We start from the raw sequence: 24688 nt of genomic DNA, 5'->3' as shown, positions 1-24688 counted from the left end.
AAAAAAAAACGACAGTGGTACCCCTTACGTTTTTTTTTTTGGGCGAAAAATTAAGTTTCTCCAATCTTCCCAAAACTCTGGATTCTGATAGAGGTCCATGAGACTTAGACCTGAGTGCAAAAATGGAGGCTCTAGCCCCTTCCAGAGCTGAGATATCGAAACTCAAAAATTCGTCCCGAAAAAAAAACGACAGTGGTACCCCTTACGTTTTTTTTTTTGGGCGAAAAATTAAGTTTCTCCAATCTTCCCAAAACTCTGGATTCTGATAGAGGGCCATGAGACTTAGACCTGAGTGAAAAAAATGGAGGCTCTAGCCCCTTCCAGAGCTGAGATATCGAAACTCAAAAATTGGGCCCGAAAAAAAAACGACAGTGGTACCCCTTACGTTTTTTTTTTTTGGGCGAAAAATTAAGTTTCTCTAATCTTCCCAAAACTCTGGATTCTGATAGAGGGCCATGAGACTTAGACCTGAGTGCAAAAATGGAGGCTCTAGCCCCTTCCAGAGCTGAGATATCGAAACTCAAAAATTCGTCCCGAAAAAAAAAACGACAGTGGTACCCCTTACGTTTTTTTTTTTTCGGGCGAAAAATTACGTTTCTCCAATCTTCCCAAAACTCTGGATTCTGATAGAGGGCCATGAGACTTAGACCTGAGTGCAAAAATGGAGGCTCTAGCCCCTTCCAGAGCTGAGATATCGAAACTCAAAAATTCGGCCCGAAAAAAAAATGACAGTGGTACCCCTTACGTTTTTTTTTTTGGGCGAAAAATTTTAATTTCTCCAATCTTCCCAAAACTCTGGATTCTGATAGAGGGCCATGAGACTTAGACCTGAGTGCAAAAATGGAGGCTCTAGCCCCTTCCAGAGCTGAGATATCGAAACTCAAAAATTCGTCCCGAAAAAAAAACGACAGTGGTACCCCTTACGTTTTTTTTTTTGGGCGAAAAATTAAGTTTCTCCAATCTTCCCAAAACTCTGGATTCTGATAGAGGGCCATGAGACTTAGACCTGAGTGCAAAAATGGAGGCTCTAGCCCCTTCCAGAGCTGAGATATCGAAACTCAAAAATTCGGCCCGAAAAAAAAACGACAGTGGTACCCCTTACGTTTTTTTTTTTTGGGTGAAAAATTAAGTTTCTCCAATCTTCCCAAAACTCTGGATTCTGATAGAGGGCCATGAGACTTAGACCTGAGTGCAAAAATGGAGGCTCTAGCCCCTTCCAGAGCTGAGATATCGAAACTCAAAAATTGGGCCCGAAAAAAAAACGACAGTGGTACCCCTTACGTTTTTTTTTTTGGGCGAAAAATTAAGTTTCTCCAATCTTCCCAAAACTCTGGATTCTGATAGAGGTCCATGAGACTTAGACCTGAGTGCAAAAATGGAGGCTCTAGCCCCTTCCAGAGCTGAGATATCGAAACTCAAAAATTCGTCCCGAAAAAAAAACGACAGTGGTACCCCTTACGTTTTTTTTTTGGGCGAAAAATTAAATTTCTCCAATCTTCCCAAAACTCTGGATTCTGATAGAGGGCCATGAGACTTAGACCTGAGTGCAAAAATGGAGGCTCTAGCCCCTTCCAGAGCTGAGATATCGAAACTCAAAAATTCGGCCCGAAAAAAAAAAACGACAGTGGTACCCCTTACGTTTTTTTTTTTTGGGCGAAAAATTACGTTTCTCCAATCTTCCCAAAACTCTGGATTCTGATAGAGGGCCATGAGACTTAGACCTGAGTGCAAAAATGGAGGCTCTAGCCCCTTCCAGAGCTGAGATATCGAAACTCAAAAATTCGTCCCGAAAAAAAAAAACGCCAGTGGTACCCCTTACGTTTTTTTTTTCGGGCGAAAAATTAAGTTTCTCCAATCTTCCCAAAACTCTGGATTCTGATAGAGGGCCATGAGACTTAGACCTGAGTGCAAAAATGGAGGCTCTAGCCCCTTCCAGAGCTGAGATATCGAAACTCAAAAATTGGGCCCGAAAAAAAAAAAACGACAGTGGTACCCCTTACGGTTTTTTTTTCGGGCGAAAAATTAAGTTTCTCCAATCTTCCCAAAACTCTGGATTCTGATAGAGGGCCATGAGACTTAGACCTGAGTGAAAAAATGGAGGCTCTAGCCCCTTCCAGAGCTGAGATATCGAAACTCAAAAATTCGTCCCGAAAAAAAAAACGACAGTGGTACCCCTTACGTTTTTTTTTTTGGGCGAAAAATTAAGTTTCTCCAATCTTCCCAAAACTCTGGAATCTGATAGAGGGCCATGAGACTTAGACCTGAGTGCAAAAATGGAGGCTCTAGCCCCTTCCAGAGCTGAGATATCGAAACTCAAAAATTCGGCCCGAAAAAAAAACGACAGTGGTACCCCTTACGTTTTTTTTTTTGGGCGAAAAATTAAGTTTCTCCAATCTTCCCAAAACTCTGGAATCTGATAGAGGGCCATGAGACTTAGACCTGAGTGCAAAAATTGAGGCTCTAGCCCCTTCCAGAGCTGAGATATCGAAACTCAAAAATTCGGCCCGAAAAAAAAACGACAGTGGTACCCCTTACGTTTTTTTTTTTGGGCGAAAAATTAAGTTTCTCCAATCTTCCCAAAACTCTGGAATCTGATAGAGGGCCATGAGACTTAGACCTGAGTGCAAAAATGGAGGCTCTAGCCCCTTCCAGAGCTGAGATATCGAAACTCAAAAATTCGGCCCGAAAAAAAAACGACAGTGGTACCCCTTACGTTTTTTTTTTTGGGCGAAAAATTAAGTTTCTCCAATCTTCCCAAAACTCTGGATTCTGACAGAGGGCCATGAGACTTAGACCTGAGTGCAAAAATGGAGGCTCTAGCCCCTTCCAGAGCTGAGATATCGAAACTCAAAAATTGGGCCCGAAAAAAAAACGACAGTGGTACCCCTTACGTTTTTTTTTTTGGGCGAAAAATTAAGTTTCTCCAATCTTCCCAAAACTCTGGATTCTGATAGAGGGCCATGAGACTTAGACCTGAGTGCAAAAATGGAGGCTCTAGCCCCTTCCAGAGCTGAGATATCGAAACTCAAAAATTCGTCCCGAAAAAAAAACGACAGTGGTACCCCTTACGTTTTTTTTTTTGGGCGAAAAATTAAGTTTCTCCAATCTTCCCAAAACTCTGGATTCTGATAGAGGGCCATGAGACTTAGACCTGAGTGCAAAAATGGAGGCTCTAGCCCCTTCCAGAGCTGAGATATCGAAACTCAAAAATTGGGCCCGAAAAAAAAACGACAGTGGTACCCCTTACGTTTTTTTTTTCGGGCGAAAAATTAAGTTTCTCCAATCTTCCCAAAACTCTGGATTCTGATAGAGGGCCATGAGACTTAGACCTGAGTGCAAAAATGGAGGCTCTAGCCCCTTCCAGAGCTGAGATATCGAAACTCAAAAATTGGGCCCGAAAAAAAAACGACAGTGGTACCCCTTACGTTTTTTTTTTTGGGCGAAAAATTTAGTTTCTCCAATCTTCCCAAAACTCTGGATTCTGATAGAGGTCAATGAGACTTAGACCTGAGTGCAAAAATGGAGGCTCTAGCCCCTTCCAGAGCTGAGATATCGAAACTCAAAAATTCGTCCCGAAAAAAAACGACAGTGGTACCCCTTACGTTTTTTTTTTGGGCGAAAAATTAAATTTCTCCAATCTTCCCAAAACTCTGGATTCTGATAGAGGGCCATGAGACTTAGACCTGAGTGCAAAAATTGAGGCTCTAGCCCCTTCCAGAGCTGAGATATCGAAACTCAAAAATTCGTCCCGAAAAAAAAACGACAGCGGTACCCCTTACGTTTTTTTTTTTGGGCGAAAAATTAAGTTTCTCCAATCTTCCCAAAACTCTGGATTCTGATAGAGGGCCATGAGACTTAGACCTGAGTGCAAAAATGGAGGCTCTAGCCCCTTCCAGAGCTGAGATATCGAAACTCAAAAATTCGTCCCGAAAAAAAAAACGACAGTGGTACCCCTTACGTTTTTTTTTTTTGGGGCGAAAAATTAAGTTTCTCCAATCTTCCCAAAACTCTGGATTCTGATAGAGGTCAATGAGACTTAGACCTGAGTGCAAAAATGGAGGCTCTAGCCCCTTCCAGAGCTGAGATATCGAAACTCAAAAATTCGTCCCGAAAAAAAAACGACAGTGGTACCCCTTACGTTTTTTTTTGGGGCGAAAAATTAAGTTTCTCCAATCTTCCCAAAACTCTGGATTCTGATAGAGGGCCATGAGACTTAGACCTGAGTGAAAAAATGGAGGCTCTAGCCCCTTCCAGAGCTGAGATATCGAAACTCAAAAATTGGGCCCGAAAAAAAAAACGACAGTGGTACCCCTTACGTTTTTTTTTTTTGGGTGAAAAATTAAGTTTCTCCAATCTTCCCAAAACTCTGGATTCTGATAGAGGGCCATGAGACTTAGACCTGAGTGCAAAAATGGAGGCTCTAGCCCCTTCCAGAGCTGAGATATCGAAACTCAAAAATTCGTCCCGAAAAAAAAACGACAGTGGTACCCCTTACGTTTTTTTTTTGGGCGAAAAATTAAATTTCTCCAATCTTCCCAAAACTCTGGATTCTGATAGAGGGCCATGAGACTTAGACCTGAGTGCAAAAATTGAGGCTCTAGCCCCTTCCAGAGCTGAGATATCGAAACTCAAAAATTCGTCCCGAAAAAAAAACGACAGTGGTACCCCTTACGTTTTTTTTTGGGGCGAAAAATTAAGTTTCTCCAATCTTCCCAAAAACTCTGGATTCTGATAGAGGGCCATGAGACTTAGACCTGAGTGAAAAAATGGAGGCTCTAGCCCCTTCCAGAGCTGAGATATCGAAACTCAAAAATTCGTCCCGAAAAAAAAACGACAGCGGTACCCCTTACGTTTTTTTTTTTGGGCGAAAAATTAAGTTTCTCCAATCTTCCCAAAACTCTGGATTCTGATAGAGGGCCATGAGACTTAGACCTGAGTGAAAAAATGGAGGCTCTAGCCCCTTCCAAAGCTGAGATATCGAAACTCAAAAATTCGTCCCGAAAAAAAAACGACAGTGGTACCCCTTACGTTTTGTTTTTTTTGGGCAAAAAATTAAGTTTCTCCAATCTTCCCAAAATTTTGGATTCTGATAGAGGGCCATGAGACTTAGACCTGAGTGCAAAAATGGAGTGCTCTAGCCCCTTCCAGAGCTGAGATATCGAAACTCAAAAATTGGGGCCCGAAAAAAAAACGACAGTGGTACCCCTTACGTTTTTTTTTTTGGGGCGAAAAATTAAGTTTCTCCAATCTTCCCAAAACTCTGGATTCTGATAGAGGGCCATGAGACTTAGACCTGAGTGCAAAAATGGAGGCTCTAGCCCCTTCCAGAGCTGAGAAGTCGAAACTCAAAAATTCGTCCCGAAAAAAAAAACGACAGTGGTACCCCTTACGTTTTTTTTTTTCGGGCGAAAAATTACGTTTCTCCAATCTTCCCAAAACTCTGGATTCTGATAGAGGGCCATGAGACTTAGACCTGAGTGCAAAAATGGAGGCTCTAGCCCCTTCCAGAGCTGAGATATCGAAACTCAAAAATTGGGCCCGAAAAAAAAACGACAGTGGTACCCCTTACGTTTTTTTTTTTGGGCGAAAAATTAAGTTTCTCCAATCTTCCCAAAACTCTGGATTCTGATAGAGGGCCATGAGACTTAGACCTGAGTGAAAAAATGGAGGCTCTAGCCCCTTCCAGAGCTGAGATATCGAAACTCAAAAATTCGTCCCGAAAAAAAAACGACAGTGGTACCCCTTACGTTTTTTTTTTTGGGCGAAAAATTAAGTTTCTCCAATCTTCCCAAAACTCTGGATTCTGATAGAGGGCCATGAGACTTAGACCTGAGTGCAAAAATGGAGGCTCTAGCCCCTTCCAGAGCTGAGAAATCGAAACTCAAAAATTCGTCCCGAAAAAAAAAACGACAGTGGTACCCCTTACGTTTTTTTTTTTCGGGCGAAAAATTACGTTTCTCCAATCTTCCCAAAACTCTGGATTCTGATAGAGGGCCATGAGACTTAGACCTGAGTGCAAAAATGGAGGCTCTAGCCCCTTCCAGAGCTGAGATATCGAAACTCAAAAATTGGGCCCGAAAAAAAAACGACAGTGGTACCCCTTACGTTTTTTTTTTTGGGCGAAAAATTAAGTTTCTCCAATCTTCCCAAAACTCTGGATTCTGATAGAGGGCCATGAGACTTAGACCTGAGTGAAAAAATGGAGGCTCTAGCCCCTTCCAGAGCTGAGATATCGAAACTCAAAAATTCGTCCCGAAAAAAAAACGACAGTGGTACCCCTTACGTTTTTTTTTTTCGGGCGAAAAATGAAGTGTCTCCAATCTTCTCAAAACTCTGGATTATAATAGAGGGCCATGAGACTTAAACCTGAGTGCAAAAATGGAGGCTCTAGACCGTTCCAGAGCTGAGATATTGAATCTCAAAATTTCGACCCGAAAAAAAACCACAGTGGTACCCCTTACGTTTTTTTTTTCGGGCGAAAAATTAAGTTTCTCCAATCTTCTCAAAACTCTGGATTCTGATAGAGGGCCATGAGACTTAAACCTGAGTGCAAAAATGGAGGCTCTAGACCCTTCCAGAGCTGAGATATCGAATCTCAAAATTTCGACCCGAAAAAAAAACGACAGTGGTACCCCTTTCGTTTTTTTTTTTCGGGCGAAAAATGAAGTGTCTCCAATCTTTTCAAATCTCTGGATTCTGATAGAGGGCTATGAGACTTAAACCTGAGTGCAAAAATGGAGGCTCTAGACCGTTCCAGAGCTGAGATATCGAAACTCAAAAATTCGACCCGAAAAAAAAACGACAGTGGTACCCCTTACGTTTTTGTTTTTTTTTCGGGTGAAAAATTAAGTTTCTCCAATCTTCTCAAAACTCTGGATTCTGATAGAGGGCCATGAGACTTAAACCTGAGTGCAAAAATGGAGGCTCTAGACCCTTCCAGAGCAGAGATATTGAATCCAGAGTTTCAAGAAGATTGGAGAAACTTTTTTTTTTGGTCGAAATTTTGAGTTTCTCTGATCTTCTTGAAACTCTGGATTCTAATAGAGGGCCATTAGACCTGAGTGCAAAAATGGATGCTCTAGACCCTTCCAAAGCTGGCTTGTCAAGTCAGATGTCAGAGCCAGAGCTATTAGTTTTATAAGAGCTAAATCAGTAGAAGTGAACAGATGTTGTGTGTATATTGTTTTAACATTAACGCCAAACTCATCTAATGTTCTTTTCAAATGCTTGTGTTTAAAGGATTGCGTTAAAGCTATCGAAGACTTCTTCAATGAAAAACTCTTCATAATTGGATATGTTGGGCTTGGCATTGCTGGAATAATGGTAAGAATATGAAACCAACAAACTTCTTTTTTGCGAAATTTTTATGCTTAAAGTCAAATCAAAGTTGGAAATACTCGTATGCAACTTTATGTAAAGAGCTATCGCTTAATTTTGTGACTGAAACAAACAAAAAAAATAATCAGCCAATTGAGATTTGCTTTATAATATAGAAAAGGCATTTGGTTTTCTATTATGTAATGCTTAAAGGGATAGTTGACTTTGAAATTAATGTTTGAAATGTTTTAGCTTACCTCAAGGGCATCCAAGATGTAGGTGTCTTTGTTTCCACAGTATTTTTAATTTTGATATTTTAAGGTCAAACCTTTCGTGTCTGTCAGTCATATAATGGAGGTCTATGGTCACCACCATGCACAGAGAAGTCCAAATTAAACATGATTTAATGGCTCGTAAATTTAAGTACACATTGATGGCCTAAGACATGAAACGATCACTGACACCTACATCTTGGATGCCCTTGAGGTAAGCTAAAACATTTCAAAAACTAATTTCCAAGTGAACTATCCCTTTAAGTGTTCAAATGTTTTTTGGGAACACTGTAGCATGTATTTATTTATCATGTAGAACATCTGAACACCCCCTCACTGTGTTTAACAGATAATTGGCATGATCTTCAGCATGGTTCTTTGCTGCGCCATTCGAAACAGCAGAGAAGTTATTTAGGCGCCTCACAGTTCCCCTCTCGCCCAGTTGGACTGTTTCAAAGCCTACCTTCTTAGACCTCATCGGACCATCACATTCAGGCTTGGGAGCAGGGTGGAGGAACTTCCATGAGGTAGTTTGGGTCTTGTGAACAGCATTCTGTATCTGATCGTTTGTGTCTTTTCTGGTTCTTGCATTGTTTGAAGATGACCTCCACTGCATGGACTGCTATTGTAACCCAATTAACCTTTACATTTATGTTGAATCATTACAAGCGGTACATAATGTACATCTTTCTTTTTCCAAACTTGCTCTCGCTTTAACAGAGAGCTCTCACATCTCGAGTCCCTGGCCATTTTCTTACTGATGTAAATAAGCTTCCTGATGCCTCTTATTGATTGACTTATTTCCTGTTATTTATTGTGTGAAGTAGATCAGGTTTTCTGTGCTAATAGATAAAGGGTCATATGTTTGTGTTTTGCTGGTGATTAATATTTGGTTATTGTAATTGTGCCACATCATATAGATACTGAATGAAGCCAAGGAGTGGAAAAGTATGATTTTTTTTTTATGTGTGACTTAGTAACGTTCCTGGTTCTAATGTAAAAACATGAGTGTATGGTATTCCAAAGAAAAATATTTAGCTTCTTAATAATCTAATGTGATGCTTGCTCTTTTGCTGAAACCTTTTGAGTTTGCTGCTATTGGTTAATGTTAACCAGTAAACCAAATTCCTAATTGTTACTTTTTTATTTAAAGTTGATGTAAAGCAGCAATAGTAAATCATTTGTAAAAAATGGAATTACCACTGAGAGGAGAGGAAACTCAACCTTCAGACTCCATGTTCCACTCTTAAAAAATGTTTTCATTCATTTGTTTTTTCAAGCGTGACACTTGTTTAAGTGGTTAATGCACATTACCTTCCTCACTTGGCAGATTTTGAATCTGTAGAGGTCAAACACCAGTTATAAGGGAGAACATAAATGTAATTTGCAATATTTCTGTAAAATTGAACAAAAGCAGCCAAATCAAAAACATATCTAAAATCGTCAACCATTGCTTCTCTGTCTTCTGTTCAAGAATGTGACCCAATAATTTTATTAATCGATGTGCCTTTACAAAGCCACATTATACATGTGTTTGCAGAACAACACATTTGAGTTCCTCAACTTCAAATACTTTATAGCATTGTGTTGCATGTAAATGGCTTTGAAATGAGAAAATATGGTCCCAGGGCAATAAACCCTGAACAACATTAAAACAGTGCTCACAAGTAAAAATTTGCTTTTTTATTTTTGCAATGTTGAATAATAGCACCATTTCCATTGAACAGAAATGAATACATGTTGCACTGAAGTGTTATTGTTGGTAGATGTTAATACTGAAGTCAAAACATAGCACTTAAATATACAGCGTTTTGTTCAAGGCTGGGTGCCTCAAACTTTATGATGGATAAACTTTTTGGATAAAAAGAATGACCTATGCTTTGAGATTAGAAATCTCAAGCAACTAAAGTTGTAACATGTGGTGGTCCATGTAACAGAAGGAAATGCAATAAAATTGTTATATGTTGCATAAAAATGATATGCATCAAATGTTGGTCTGTTTTAGGGAAACCATCAAGATAGACAATCAAGTACCTCACATACTTTCCACAAATCGGTTCATAAACCACAATGCAGGACGTGCATCAACGGAATAAGCCAATGATATTCCCTAAAACTAGTAACAAATTTTAGAGTAACAAGGTCTGAAGTCTTCAAAAGCATCAAGTAACCCTATTGTTTAGACACTGAAAACAGTGAAAGTAACAGAAATAAATGAATACTAAATCAGGGAAAAGACAGACAAAAGCAAGTATTAATGCAAAAATAATTGTACAAAGTGAATAGATGGAGGTGAAAAAAAGAGTCAACATAAACATTAGTGTCATTACAGCAACACCAGTCTTCCTCATTGAGGGGAAACTTTCACATATGCTTCTAGAAAATGTAAGCACATCATAAGCGCTCTCCTCCAGACATCCTTACCAACAAGTGCAAAATGTTGGCTACAGCCCATCAAAGAAGCCTGTAAACCAGAGGAAGTGCGGTAAGGCTGGATAAACTCACAGGAACTTAACCAGAGGAGAACTTGCCGTTCTCTCGCCAACTTCATCATCTTGATTAATGTTTATCTTTTCTTGTAAATGTACAGTTGGTTGTGTAGCTGCCACAGTCTTGGTCGACTCAGAGGTATGGGTGTCTGTTTAGTCAGAGATTAGCTTTAGGGGGGCCTGGCTCATGATAAACTCTCCGACACCGATGAAGTACATGACCTGCACGATGCCGAACAGCGGTGCGATGACTAGAGCCCTGCAACCCGCACCCTTCAGGAATGCAGACGGCCCTTCTCGCCTGAAGATCTTGCTGTGGGAACAAAGAAACAGGCAAAGGTCACACACAGTAGATGATCTACTCACACTCCATAATTACAGATCAGTTAAATTGTAACATTTAAAGCAAGTAACGGGACTGATGCATCACCTGAAACAGTCAATTATGCCACTGTAGGTTTCCTCATTGGCTCCTTTGTTCAGAGACTGCAGCCTGGTCTTAACCACTGTTAAAAACAAAAGACAAGGTGAGCATGCGCATTTCCTTTTAAAAATGCACCAACAAGATTAAGAGGACAAAATAAAAGAAGCTCACCATCACATGGGTTAACAGCAACAGCAGCTGTGGAGCCCGCAACACATCCAGAGATGAAGGACCAATAAAACGGTGCCGCATGTTCAGAGGAGGGCTTACCCAACTTGTTCAAATTGGCAAAGAGTGGGAAGTAAATGATCGAAAAAGGTACGTCTCTAAATTGGAGGAAAAAAAGAACAAAAAGTTGCATTTGTGCTCCCAAATATTGTAAAAGTTTGCTTTTTACAGTCACAGTAACAAGTGTACAATGCATTACCTCAATAGAGTTGCTCCAAGGCCTTTGTAGAGCCCCTGAATGCCTTGAGTGTGCAGTAACTCTCTTGCGATCTGGGTGGCAGATATGGCCCTGTGTGAAGTGCTGGGTATCACATTGTAGGAGCGACTCAGCACCGCGTTTGTGGTGGCCAGTCTGTTGGGTGTGATGATGCCTGGTTTTCTCTGCTGAGCGGCTATAAAGACGATCAGAAATGTTGGTCCAAGTGAGTAATAAGTACAATAAGGAATAATGTTGATCATTATTGCTAAATAAACTAACACAGGGTTGTTCTGATCACCTTGTTGGGGTTACTACATTATCACACCAAAATAAATGGACAAGAAATTGATGAGGAATGATGCAGCTCAGCAAGCAGACTAAAGTCCTGCATATATTGATTTTCCATTTCGGATTTTAAGGATTATGAAAACAAGATCAGTAAAATGTAAAAAGTAAATCTCTTAAAGCGACAGCAGCCTGATAAACCTGCAGCAGTCTGTCATTAAAGATAATCAAACAAACGACAAAGGAAAAATAAATAAGTTATTCAGTCAAGATCAGTCCATATTTTTAGGTAGTGTACAGTATGACTATGCCATGTTATATGAAAGTGTTGTTTTACATGATTATAGTTTATTTTATTTTATCTGAATACCACTGTTTGTAAATGTTCCCAAAAAACTTGTTTTGTTTGCAATTAGTTTCTTTGTTTTTCCTGTATTGCTGACAGTTTGCTTGTCTTGTGTAATTATTATGAGGACCTTTTTCTTACATTAGAAATTGGCTCATTTTACAACTCCCCCAGAGTTAAACAGTTTTACCATTTTCGAATAAATTTAGCCGATTTTCTGATATTTTGAAGAATATCAGTAACCAAAATTTTGACGAAAAAAAAAAAAAAACGACAGTGTTACCCCTTTCGGTTTTTTTTTTGGGCGAAAAAATAAGTTTCTCCAATCTTCTTGAAACTCTGGATTCTGATAGAGGGTCATGGGACTTAGACCTGAGTGCAAAAATGGAGGCTCTAGACCCTTCCAGAGCTGAGATATTTATAATGGCATAAATGCTACGTGGTATCTCAGTATCTCAGCTCTGGAAGGGTCTAGAGCCTCCATTTTTGCACTCAGGTCTAAGTCCCATGGCCCTCTATCAGAATCCAGAGTTTCAAGAAGATCAGAGAAACTCAATTTCGACCCAAAAAAAACGACAGTGTTACCCCATTTTTTTATTTTTTTTTTGGGTGAAAAAATAAGTTTCTCCAATCTTCTTGAAACTCTGGATTTTGATAGAGGGCCATGAGACTTAGACCTGAGTGCAAAAATGGAGGCTCTAGACCCTTCCAGAGCTGAGATATTGAGATATTTATAATGGCATAAATGCTACGTGGTATCTCAGTATCTCAGCTCTGGAAGGTTCTAGAGCCTCCATTTTTGCACTCAGGTCTAAGTCCCATGGCCCTCTATCAGAATCCAGAGTATCAAGAAGATCAGAGAAACTCAAAATTTCGACCCCCCAAAAAAAAAAAAAAGTTTCTCCAATCTTCTTGAAACTCTGGATTCTGATAGAGGACCATGGGACTTAGACCTGAGTGCAAAAATGGAGGCTCTATGGCAACCAAACGTCACTGGTGAGACAAACGTGCAACGAACGGACGGTCAGATTACGTTTTGGCAGGGGAAAAACTGATCAGAATATGTAATGAAAATGTAACAGAAGTTGTAGAAATGTAGTGGAGTAGAAAGTATAATAATTGCTGCAAAATGTAACGAAGTAAAAGTAAAAAGTATGCGATATTTATTCTACTTAAGTAAAATAAAGATATGTGAACAATGTACTTAAGTAAAGTAACAAAGTATTTGTACTTCGTTACATTCCACCACTGCTTCCATAGTATATATTTTTTTCCTACTATGGAAGTCAATGAGACCAGAAACCGTCTGGTTACTGATCTTCTTCTAAATATCAGAAAAATCGGCTGAATTCATTCGAAAAGGTTAAAACTCAATTGTTTAACTCTTGAGGGAGTTGTAAAATGTTGTAATATTTCCAAAAGTAGAGTATCCCTTTAACCTAGTATTAGTTTATGACTTTGATAATCATGATTATTATTTTTGACAACTGAGCAGCCCTACTAGATTTCCCTTCTCCAATAAGCACAAAAAGGAAAACCTACCTAGTCTCCCAGCATCCTGAAGTTGAATTTTCAGCATCTCCATTGGAGTGGTGATGACAACCTGGCACATGCCAGCAGCACATCCAGCCAACATCTCTTTAAATACAGGCAGCCCTCTCCTGTAACAAACACGGCAATGATTATACAACAGCACAGATGTTATGTTGTAATTGTTAGGTAAAAGCAGATAATGAATAGCACCAAGTGTAGCAAACATACCCGTCTTTGGAGAGGTGGTGCCGGAAGAAGTCATTGGCTGCCAGTTTGATGGCCTTCTCAGGAGTGACCAATGTAAGATTAACTGCAGCACCTAAAAGACAAACAAAGAGAGGGTTAATAAAGCACACCACAACTGATCACAGATCAGCAAACACACATTCCCCACCACCATCAAACCAGAGATAAAGCTACAACATGACCTTATCAAGTACCATTCAAACAGATTACAAGATAAAAATGCCACTAAACAGACTAAGAATATAAGCATAGCTTATGAGAAAACTGTGAGATGATGATGGAGGGGGATTTTACATAATGTGAATAAAATGAAAGAAAAAAAAAAACTATAAACAAACAGAGGATATTAGATGTATAGGATAGCTTTCAATATAGAGAGAAAAGGCAGCCACATTCCAGAAAGAGACTGACATTAGTGCTGTGCAGTATGACGGTAAATACAGAGCAACTGTAAAGGTTTGTGAGATTCGTTAAATCTGCAAACAAACCGCTTCCAATGAAGACAGCTTTGTTGATGTGTAATTTCGACGTGTTGCGTGTGCTAACTGTAGCATTAATAAAGTAAATCAACTGATGGGCAGTCACGGCTATTTTACAACACCTTAAAATGTTGCAGACAATTATATTCATAAAGCACTGCATTTTGAGAGTTTAAACTCAAGTGATAGCCTATGAAGTAAAGAATCTGTTTAACACTGATAAATTCACACATGCATAGGTCTGGCATTAAGTTTAAATAAATAAAATAATATAAAAAGGAAAATAAGATCAAGTAACATTCGATTCACTACATTACATAATCATGTAATAATGCCTGTTTTCAGTAATGTATCAAATGTTTTTTTTCTTGAATTCAGGCCAAAGTAATGGTGATAAATACAGTGCAGTCAGTGATGCAAGAATGTGTTCATACTGCCCAGCCCTAACTAGGACCAAGATACAACCGTTTAAAAGACAGCAGTTATTCACATGATCTAAAAAGAAGAAAGCAGATAATGAGCTTAAGTGATGATATCTAACAAAACATTCTAGATGTTATCAGAACATGGCAAGATGGGTTAGTACTGAATGAGACAAGAGCAAGGACAATGAAGAAAGTGAAGAAAAAAAAAAATCTACAAAGAAACAAGAAGCAGTAAAGTAAATATCAAAATGATACAACAATTAACTATAAATAAAAACAACAAAAATATTGGTGCCTAATTGTAATAGAGCAGAGTGGGTAAGAACCATGATAAATGATTTGCCTCCAGCGTGGCTGCGCCTTATCGGCTAGCCTTCACTATGCCAGCGGGGACCCATGTCTGTAACATGAAAAACACAGATGCAAACAACAGCATTCCTCACAGAAATGGAGACCCGGCACAACACCGACTCCAATCTCCCCCAAACTCTACAGATAACACTCTTCAAGGACACTTCTATTGGTCAGTTGAATAACTGAAGCCAAACAACCGATCTACCAATTGTAATAATTACAACATGTTTGATTTGCTTAATTTAGAATTAACCCTCTGATGCATTCAATGTTAAAATAACATGTCTTAAGACTTTAAAACAGCATCTAATCATTCACAAAGTATTTATTTAAACAACTTTCTTGAATTTAAAATGAAATCTGCATTTTGAAAGATTTAAAAATGAGATTGCAAATGTACTTGGAGCATCACCACTTTCGTGAGCTAAGTGGTCATGAATATGAAAGGTCATGTAGAATTATGGCTAAGGGTAAATATACATCACCCCATTGTGGTTTGGATGTAACATCATACCCTAAATGGTTAAAATGCCATTATAGTGGACCCCATGCATCAGGGGGTTAAAAATAAGGGATATGTATGTAATAATCTAGGTTGATAGTGCATCCATTTTACCAACAAAGTATTTTAGATCAACTCTTTGAAAAAAATTAAGACTGTTCAGATGTTGGGAAAATGCTTAAATATTGCTATAAGTGCAACAAATTACAAGAAGAAGTCAGAGTTTACTATAACCAGCCAACCAATTCTAGTTCATTATCCAAAGTCATATGGACTGGATTCCTCAAGTCTATTCAGGTGTACCCATCATGCCATTTAAGAAACTATACTAATCTAAAAAAAGGTATACTATATAATGTACAGGCACTTATAAATAAATAAATGAGTGAATCTTACCTCTATACATGCCAAAGTAACCCTCAGATCGCACTGTTTTGATGAGGCAGTCAATCCTGAAAGACACACAAGACGTTTTAACATGGACCAGTCTACTGGTTTCCACAAATTAACCGTTCTTAACAACAACAGCCATTCACTGTGTACGTGTTCGCATCATGCACGGGACACAGTCTGGCTTTAATGCTTACAAGGCTTTGCAGTGACCATAGCGGCCACACCATCATGTCAGGCGGCAACTAACGCCTGCCCACGCATCACATTCCTCTAGGATTAGTTTCCAATACAAGGCAGCTTATCAAATCAAAGTAAGGGGTCTGACGCACAGCCATGACTCAAACAGGAGTACATTATAGCACCACTAACATGGTATTTGTGAATTGAAACGGAAAAGTAACTGAATTTTTGAAGCATTGAGAAGTTAAGAAAACAGGCCCTTACATGCTCTTGTAGACTTGCTGGCCTGGTCTCTGGTTCTGGAGTCTGGTCTTAGCCAAATCAATAGGAAAGACACAAGTGACCCCAACGATGCCAGCAATACCACCGTTAATCAACTTGGCAGGGAGGCTAGAGGAAAAACAAACAAAAAGAGGTGAGAATGAAAGCATGCCCAATAAATAAATAAATAAATAGTGTGTGTATGTTGCTAAAACAACTAAAGTACGTTTCAAAATTCCTAAAAAATAAATAAATAAATAAAACTTAAAAAAGTCATTTCAAGGGGTCTTCACTTCACTAAATTCACTTAAGACATTACACACATGTAACTTATATATCCTTTTGATATTAATGAACTTATCGATTAATGAATATACACACTTTCTATGTTTATAAAATATTTAACTAAAGGCAACTCAGATTCAAGATGGTGTTTGTCAATTCATTAACATCAAATAGAAATTCAACAGAATAAAATCACCCAGAAACGATTTAATTCGTTAAACAAAACGTTAAAAAGTACATAAATTATTAATATTCTTCTGTACCTGATCTGTTGAGACATTATGAAATTTCAGAAAAAGATCGAGAGTTTGATGAGAAGTTCTTGCAGTGATCAATGAAGTAAGTACAGACCACGAGTGAGGAGACCTGGAAGTAAGAGACAGAGATGACTGTGTTAACGGACTGATATACTGTATATAAGCCTGTCTGCACGTAATCTACAACCGGAAAAAAATAACTTACACCTCACCGTCATTAAGCTCTTCCTACGCATCTCATTACGCTTTAATCCCCTGACCAAAACACTGACAGATAAAGGTCAAATGACACGAACTCGCTGACTTCCGGCTAGTGTGTGTCTCTCTCTGGTGTGGGTGGGTGCGCGCGCATGTCTTAGCACGCCTGCCCTGTGCGCATGCGTTTAGTTTCGTCAAGGCTTGGCTTTGCCTTTGTGTCGTGTTATTGGACTCATTTCCACGAATCGGTTCTTACGAAACCTCGCGGGCGGCAGTTCTTACGTCCTGACGCCTGACTAACGTAATTACGCCATCAAGTTGTCTCCAACATCTCGCAGATTAAATGTTCTAAAACGTTCTAATAAAGCCATATATATATATATATATATGATATGATGATATATATATACAGTCAGTTCATGACTCGATAAACGTTCGGACAATTTCGTGAACAACTCATTCAAACTAGTTTTTTGAACTGGTTCGAAAGAGTCGATCCAAAAGAAGGATTCAAATTCACTTCAGAAGAATTTAACAAGATTGCTCAAGAGCCAACATGTTTCAGTGACATTCCTCTCACAAGCCTTTTGCTTCAGCCTTGCACAGAAACCGCAGATCTGCATGTTATTTCTCCGTTAATTTACAACACATGCAGTTCCATAGTCTTAAAATATATGTATATTTGTGGCTGCAGCAATAAAGATAGACAAATTGTATAATAACAAAACAATAGTGTCTAGTAAAAGCGGAAAATTCAAAACTACGAGCCGGTAAAGGAAGCTTCTAGAAAAGCGGAAATGAATGAATTAACTTACCCGGTTTCAACTAACGGTCTAAACTGCAGGTTAGTTGCCAAACACACTTCAGCCGGTTTAAATGAGTCAAACACTTAAGAAAACACACCTCCACCACTGAAAATATTATGAGTCAAATATGACTTGATATTAGCCTACTAATAAACGTTTGGTCGGTGCATAACACTAAACATCTCTACTATGTTATCTTTTTTTTTTTTTACTTCTATGTTACTACAAGAACATAACGCTGGTTTAGGCTTTTCCTAAATAAACACTCACCTCTGAAATCGTTCAAATATTTTAATGAGCTTCGATACCAGAACCTTCTTCCACGAAGAAATTTGAATGAATGGTTCAATGGAAATTTCCTTTCAGTTTTAATACAGGAGGCGGGCCAAGTTTGCCGGGTGTAAATCTACTTCTCCAATCAGGCCTCGATGCCTATTTGCATATCCACGTTCATTCGTCACTCAGTAGGCTACTGAGGACCTCCTCCTATGAGTCAAAGCCGAAGGGTGCATTGGTGTAGCCATATGGAAAGCTACCGGTGTTTTAATATAATAATAATAATAATAATCAACATCAATAGGAAAAAGACAACATTGCTTACACTTTACAAACTAAATCAATCAATCTATCTATCTATCTATCTATCTATCTATCTATCTATCTATCTATCTATCTATCTATCTATCTATCTATCTATCTATCTATCTATCTATCTATCTATCTATCTATCTATCTATCTATCTATCTATCTATCTATCTATCTATCTATCTATCTATCTATCTATCTATCTATCCACCCACTAGTTAGCAAATTCTCTTGATTGCCCTGATTAACATTAGAATGCATGCATAGATATGGTAAACATTGTATAAAGGCCAAACTTGCAAAACAAGCTTCTATTTTTTCACCTGAAACCCTGTTTTTATAAGCTGTGTCATGAGGCAGTGTATACTAGTTTGGTCTAAGTAGCCTAACTGTGATTAAGAGATGTAGAACGATGCCACCCTCTTTCTACAGATCACGATGAAGGCACATACCTGGAAGTTTCTAATCTAACAACACTTCTTCTCAACGAGATTAAGTGAAACTCCAGAAAGATCCGTGTTAATCTTTGTTTCTCTGGTTGAGGTTGGAATACAGTTCTAAATTAAGCAAACAGTTGTCAGATAGGCTTAAAATAACACACAATGAACTTGCAGGTGTAATAGTGAAAGGACCAGGCATACAGCTGGTGGTTATCAGTCACTACCAGCTTTATTTAGCACATTGACTCATAGCATGTGATCCACGGCTATTGATCAGGGCTGCGTTTCCCAAAAGCATCGTAAGCCTAAGTAGATCAAGAAGCATTGCCAGCAATGGTGTCTAAGATAAACATAGGTCACAGTGCTTTTGAAAAATGCAGCCCTGATTTAATTTAGATACAAAAAGCAAATGTTGGTTTATTATATTGCATGGCTGTGGTTTCTGTCATGAAAGAGCACTTCTTTTCTCTTGAGCTTCTGACTTGTTGAGACCTGAATGACATCTGAAAGTTTTTAGGTCACGGCAAACATCAAAGACACGACTGGAATGTATCTTAAAGACTCTTAAAGATAAGAATGCAGCGCTGCTAAAGTTCAGCAACATCAACCCCACTGAAATTTAACCATTGGCTTCTCAACCTTTGGTTTATGTTTCAAGTCTAGCCAGTTTTAGCAGGAGGAATGTGACAGAAAAGAATTCCACTGGACACTGAACACATAGGGAAGGTATTCTAGTCCCACCAACCCTGTAAAAGACTGCTGAGCGGCCAGATTCCACCAGCGTTATTGTTTGATGTATTATAATATTAGGGTATTAGATTATCACAACACAGACTCATGCGCTATTGTCAAGAAAGCATCTGCGCCATTCTAATTTGATTGGCCAGATTGTGACCAAGCCGACAGGAATCCTTGAATAATATAAAGGGGATCACAGTGGAATGGCCATCTCTACATGTGAGGCGAAACGAACAAGGAGAAATAATGAAATAACAGCTGATGAAAGATGAAGACCAACTTCCCATATTGCTATTGTGTAATCCTAACACATCAATAAAACATATTTGGGTGGGATACTTTTTAGGACATGTAATACCCCTTTCAATTGTTTCCAAAGAGGAGGTTATGTTTGTCCTGGTTGTTAGGACACTGACTGAGAGGCGGAACATGACATTTCATTTCAAGCGTGTAACCATGGTGTCAGTCCTCAATCCACCTCTAGGCAATTCTTTCCCAACCCTCCCCTGTAGCCCTTATGTTCTGACATGTAATAAAAGAAAGATATATTATTGCGTGACAGCCATAAACGAAAGACATAGTAACGTCTGGTTACAATTACCCATAAAATACAATATGGGTTGTAAAGACAGAAACAAAAGGACTAGAACGAATGCAAACTGGGTTAACCATCCTCTGAGTTTGTAATATAAATAACCCATAGCTATTTGCCTCTCTAAATATGCATTATCTAGCAATGATTGCTCATTTACTCACAGACTATTAAAAGTCAATGACGTTGTTTGGTGGTTCAATATAATCAGGTCTTTTAATGAAAAACATTTAGGCAAAAGAGTGTTTTACCAAGTCTCAGAATCAGTATTCAAATGGTTCTCTAAGCAAAGCAACATTGGTTCAGCCGATGCTTTTAAGGTGGGACTTTCTGCGGATGACTAATGGCATATAGGGGGAATGTTTAGGGAACTTCTCTATCATCATTTGCATTCATTTTTGTAACTACGAGGCAGCAACTTTGTATGAATTTGTATTATGTGATTTGTATGGAAATTTGAGGGTTTGTTTTGAAAAAGTAACCTTTAAAACTAAGCAGATCGTACAAAAACGTACAGCAGAGATAGAATTAGCCAATAATTAGCAAAAACATAAAATGGTTCTGTGACTGAAAATACTAGCTTGGCCTCTTGTTATTCTTTGATCTGTTGCATGACAAGCTATAATTTCATTAACACCCATTGTTAAACCATAAACACTATAGTGATAAAACACATTGTTATGGAAGGATTTTCCTTTTAATTTTTTATAGAAACACTGCCGATCAAACATTAAAGCATCATTAAAGTTGGCAGAAGGTCTATTATCCATAAAAGCTTAAATATTTGAACCACACCATTTTTTAACCACCTCATTAAAGACATCAGATGCTTGATATAAAATACAGCAAACATAATGAGTTAGGTAACTTAAGGTTACTCAATGATTATCTAACAAACAATTGCACCCAGTCAACTGCTACAACACACACACACACTTTGTTTTAAATTAAAGGGATACTCCACTTTTTTTTGGAAATAGGCTCATTTTACAACTCCCCCAGAGTTAAACAGTTGAGTTTTACCGTTTTTGAATCAATTCAGCCGATTTTCTGATATTTAGAAGAATATCTGTAACCAGACAGTTTCTGGTCTCATTGACTTCCATAGTATATATTTTTCCCTACTATGGAAGTCAATGAGACCAGAAACGGTCTGGTTACTGATATTCTTCTAAATATCAGAAAATCGGCTGAATGGATTTAAAAACGGTAAAACTCAATTTTTTAACTCTGAGGGAGTTGTAAAATGAGCCTATTTCCAAAAAAAGTGGAGTATCCCTTTAAGTTTTAGTCAAGAAATGATCAAACATTACTCGTACTGTTCCCAATATGACTGGATGTAACTGTTCTCCTCGGGGTCGGGGTACAGATGTCGGACAGGTTTGGAGCATTTCCTTGCAGCGCTGCTGGTTTTGTGGGCACATTCGTCACTGTGGGTGTTACAGGTGCTGCAGTGGCAACTAAGTGCCACTGGATAGGTGAAGTGAGGATCTGCATATGAAGGACAGCCAGGCAAGATGGCCGTCCGATACTCGACTTCCTGATAGGTGCAGCCTCTCTGAACCAGGAAACGAGGACCCACCAACTCCTTCACATTACTGTCCTATAGGATGAATGTAGAGATGCATATTTAGCCAAATTCCCACTTAATCATTTCAGAAAACATTTGAGGGTTTTGTTTCTTAAATAAATTGTTTATTAAATCAATTTACTCACTCTTAAACTAATACACATAAAGGGGACCTATTATGGCCCTTTTCAGTGCAAAGAAAAGTTAAACCCTTTTAACATTTTTGGGACTAATTATGAAATCACAGCTATAGAAAAAAAAAATTACTTTATATTTTACATACATTTAAGTCTAAAAATCATTTCCCAAAATCTGATTTTTTTTTTTTTACAGTGCTGTCATTTATAAATGACTCTGTCATATTAGGGTAAATAATTTTGGCAAATTTTCTGAAATTTTCTTTTCACAGTCTGAAAAGTAGTGGAAAGGTCTTAGTGTTTCAAAAAACATCACATTGATTTTAACATTGTTTCTTTCTTGGAATTCCAAACCAATTGTAGCACAAGTGAAAATCGGCAAGACGTTTTCAGTGTATAACTGGATTTTGACATGTTTAGTCATCATTTATGGAGCACCCCTGCTTGTGTAGTGAGGCCAATGGGCAGTGGTGTCTTTCCTGACCTCTGGTTGTAGTATGGATCACATCTTCCAAACATAGGATAGGATAATGTACTCAAATGCCGGACTTCCACAACAATCTATAATTTATATTCTTCATCTCTGTTATCACCCTCACTGCTTTTATCCTCCTTGATGTTCAACTTCTTCCTTTCACCTTGTTTTCTGACGCACTACTGTCTCTAATGGTAGTTTCCCCCCTCTGTCTTCTATAAAACTAACATCAACCTAAAACACAGGCAAAAAGGCTAGCCTGCTAGTACTGAACAATAGTGACATCTACACAGAAAACGCAGGTAATTAATGACAGAATTTTCATTTGTGGGTGAAATGGACATTTACTTTAAAGAGAGTATGATCTTTGTTATTCCCTGGAACACAAAATGAAATGGAATGGAAAAATCTCGTTTGTGTTCCACGGAAGAGCGAAATTCACATGTTTGGCATGGGTGTGAGTAAACGGTGACAGATATATCGTCTTTTGTTAAAATCAGCTTGTCACACTGCATGCTGGAGAGTCTCCACAAAACACTTTCTGTCCTCACACTGTCTGCTTACCCTGGAGAAGCAGAAGCCCATGCAGATGGTGGTGTTGACAGCCACACAGTAGTTACACTCCTGTCTCTCGAAGTAAATGGTGTACTCAGTGGGGGAACACATAGGCGCTGATATCTTCATCAAAAGTCCCAGCATGCCAACCACATACAGAGGAGACATTATAGCTGGCAGGGTATCAGGATATCTGTTAGTGGGATATGGAGAAAAGTGAATATACAGTGAATATAATTCAAAATTGACTCTAAAAATCACAAATATAGGCATAGGTAACTTGGCAACATGATTTAAAAGTCATCTTAAACTGGATTTGGCATTTATTGTGAAATGTGAGTAGTGATAGCATTGCACAAGTTGCCACTGTGGCTTGTTGTGTGTGGTTTTGTGTTATGCTGCCAAGAGCACCCCGGAAACTCTTATCTCGGAGTCGGTTATTACAACATGTCAACATATTTTGTGAACAATTAATCCATATAACCACATCTGAATTCAAAATGCTGAAAATTTCTATCACTTATTTTTACATGGTTTTACAACTTTTGTATAATTATGAAACAAAAAGAAGAAATTATATTAGATGTAAAGTCACAATTATGACATAAATCACAATTATGGGATGAAAAGGTTTTTTTAAAATAAAAAAGTAGAAATTCTGACATTACATTTAAATTTTGAAATCATAATTATGAGATAAGAAGTATAAATGATAACAAAAAGTCATAGTTATGATATAAAAAAGTAATTAATTAATAATTTCGACCTCTTATCTCAAAGACTGTCAATGACTTTTTTATGTCATAATTTTCAACTTTTTCCTCATAGTTCTGAAATAAAGTTAAAAATTGACTTGAGTATGTCATAACTATTACATGGCATGTCATAATTCCGGCATAGTGTGTTATAATTTCAGCTTTTTATATCAAGACTTTTCATATTATAAATATTACTTAGCATGTCATAATTTTGACTTTTTGAGTCATAATTATGATTTAACAAAGCATATTTTTTCATATGTGGTGGAAATAGGCTTCTATGATTTCATGGCTCCACTGACAGTGCAAAAAAACATAAAGGGTCATTCACACAGAATGCGTTTATGCAGTCAAAATGTAAGGTGCCGCACGACTGCAGGGAAGAGCACTGATTAATGGTTTCTGAACTTGATCTACCCTTAACCTTAATTTGCAGGGATTCTCAACTCTGGCACTCATGGTCTTTCCTGAACTGTCCTGCAGAGTTTAGCTCCAACATTGATTAAACTGACTGCTAGTAGGCCTGAAGATCTTGATTGGTTTGTTTAAGGTGTGTTAGGGTTGGAAGTTGACCTTGATGGCCAGAGTTGAGAACCCTTGGTCTAATGCATGTTTAGAAAAAAAAAATGCATTCCATTTTCTACTTGCCTGGAACAGGATAGTTTTGCAACAAGAAAAATATGTCCATGATGAAAAAGAGTCAACCAAGAGAAAGACACTTTTTTGGACTATGACTCAAATTCAGAATCTCATTGCTATCTTTTCATGTGTCTTTCCTACTTTTTGGCTGCCAAACAAACAGCAGTGTTATAGTAAATCAAAAGGATCACTTACCTGGAGGATCTGCTTTAACCTGCTTGTGTTGAAAGGCTTCTGCTCTTATACAGACACAGAACCTGATCTCTATCTGTCTCTTTTATCTCCATCATCAGCTACAGTGCAGCATGCATACAAATGACTCTTTCTAATCAAATCACTTACATGCCACTGTTAAGGGCCTACTAAATATTCACACTGCATCTCAATTAGTAAGGTTTTTCTAGAGGAGAGTTTCAATTAAATTTCAACTTACCGTTAGTCTCAGATGTTTCTTCTAAATAAAATGACATGCAAAATTAACATTAAAAATAAAGAAGAAATCCAAAAATAATTAAAAGCAAGTGAAAAACAAAACAACCCCAATACATAAATAGACACAAAGGATACAAATTATTTTACATGTTTTTAATGATTAAAATGAATTTTGGTCTTGGAAGCTATTTTAAGCTATTACTTAAAGGAGTAGTTCACTTTTGAAAAAACTTTTGCTGACAATTTACTCACCCCCATGTCATCCAAGATGTCCATGTCTTTCTTTC

The 24688-nt window shown here is 38.1% G+C and overlaps 3 protein-coding genes across 5 annotated transcripts in view; 1 reads left to right on the top strand and 2 right to left on the bottom strand.

Annotated features, from left to right (window-relative positions):
• tspan2a (tetraspanin 2a) overlaps positions 1–8577 on the top strand; it is a 57892-nt gene extending 49315 nt beyond the window's left edge. The window contains exons 7-8 of the mRNA XM_039691997.2: positions 7240–7323; positions 7939–8577. Coding sequence (XP_039547931.2) covers positions 7240–7323; positions 7939–8004 — 150 coding nt within the window. The 3' untranslated portion in view covers positions 8005–8577. The remainder of the gene's footprint in view (positions 1–7239; positions 7324–7938) is intronic.
• A 1406-nt stretch (positions 8578–9983) lies between these two features.
• slc25a55a (solute carrier family 25 member 55a) lies at positions 9984–17839 on the bottom strand. 3 transcript variants are annotated; one of them, XM_039691994.2, is made up of 10 exons: positions 17750–17839; positions 16482–16584; positions 15937–16062; positions 15496–15551; positions 13322–13412; positions 13103–13221; positions 10930–11122; positions 10674–10828; positions 10509–10584; positions 9984–10391 (listed from the first exon to the last, which is right to left on the bottom strand). In XM_039691994.2, exons 2-10 carry the CDS (start codon positions 16496–16498, stop codon positions 10232–10234), a joined length of 993 nt encoding a protein of 330 aa, XP_039547928.2. In that variant the 5' UTR covers positions 16499–16584; positions 17750–17839; the 3' UTR covers positions 9984–10231. The 3 variants fall into 3 exon arrangements, with proteins under 3 accessions (XP_039547928.2, XP_039547930.2, XP_039547929.2); XM_039691996.2 differs by lacking the exon at positions 17750–17839 and adding an exon at positions 16688–16813; XM_039691995.2 differs by lacking the exon at positions 17750–17839 and adding an exon at positions 16681–16797.
• A 3249-nt stretch (positions 17840–21088) lies between these two features.
• On the bottom strand, positions 21089–22765 carry tshba (thyroid stimulating hormone subunit beta a). The gene is made up of 2 exons (XM_039692139.2): positions 22582–22765; positions 21089–21438 (listed from the first exon to the last, which is right to left on the bottom strand). Exons 1-2 carry the CDS (start codon positions 22738–22740, stop codon positions 21145–21147), a joined length of 453 nt encoding a protein of 150 aa, XP_039548073.2. The 5' UTR covers positions 22741–22765; the 3' UTR covers positions 21089–21144.
• Between the last annotated feature and the right edge of the window lie 1923 nt (positions 22766–24688).

This window comes from Pimephales promelas, chromosome 8 (assembly GCF_988280905.1).
Source record: "Pimephales promelas chromosome 8, fPimPro1.hap1.1, whole genome shotgun sequence".
Taxonomy (NCBI): domain Eukaryota; kingdom Metazoa; phylum Chordata; class Actinopteri; order Cypriniformes; family Leuciscidae; genus Pimephales; species Pimephales promelas.
Note: the sequence above shows the minus strand (reverse complement) of the source record. Positions and strands in the feature narration are given on the sequence as shown.

Coding starts and splice junctions, on each gene's coding strand:
- slc25a55a (XM_039691994.2), bottom strand. Junction 15,552..15,936: donor CAGCAAGTCTACAAGAGCAT/GTAAGGGCCTGT, acceptor TGTGTCTTTCAG/GATTGACTGCCTCATCAAAA. Junction 10,392..10,508: donor GGCATAATTGACTGTTTCAG/GTGATGCATCAG, acceptor TTGTTCCCACAG/CAAGATCTTCAGGCGAGAAG.
- tshba (XM_039692139.2), bottom strand. CDS start 22,740: ATGTCTCCTCTGTATGTGGTTGGCATGCTGGGACTTTTGATGAAGATA. Junction 21,439..22,581: donor TGGGCTTCTGCTTCTCCAGG/GTAAGCAGACAG, acceptor TTCATCCTATAG/GACAGTAATGTGAAGGAGTT.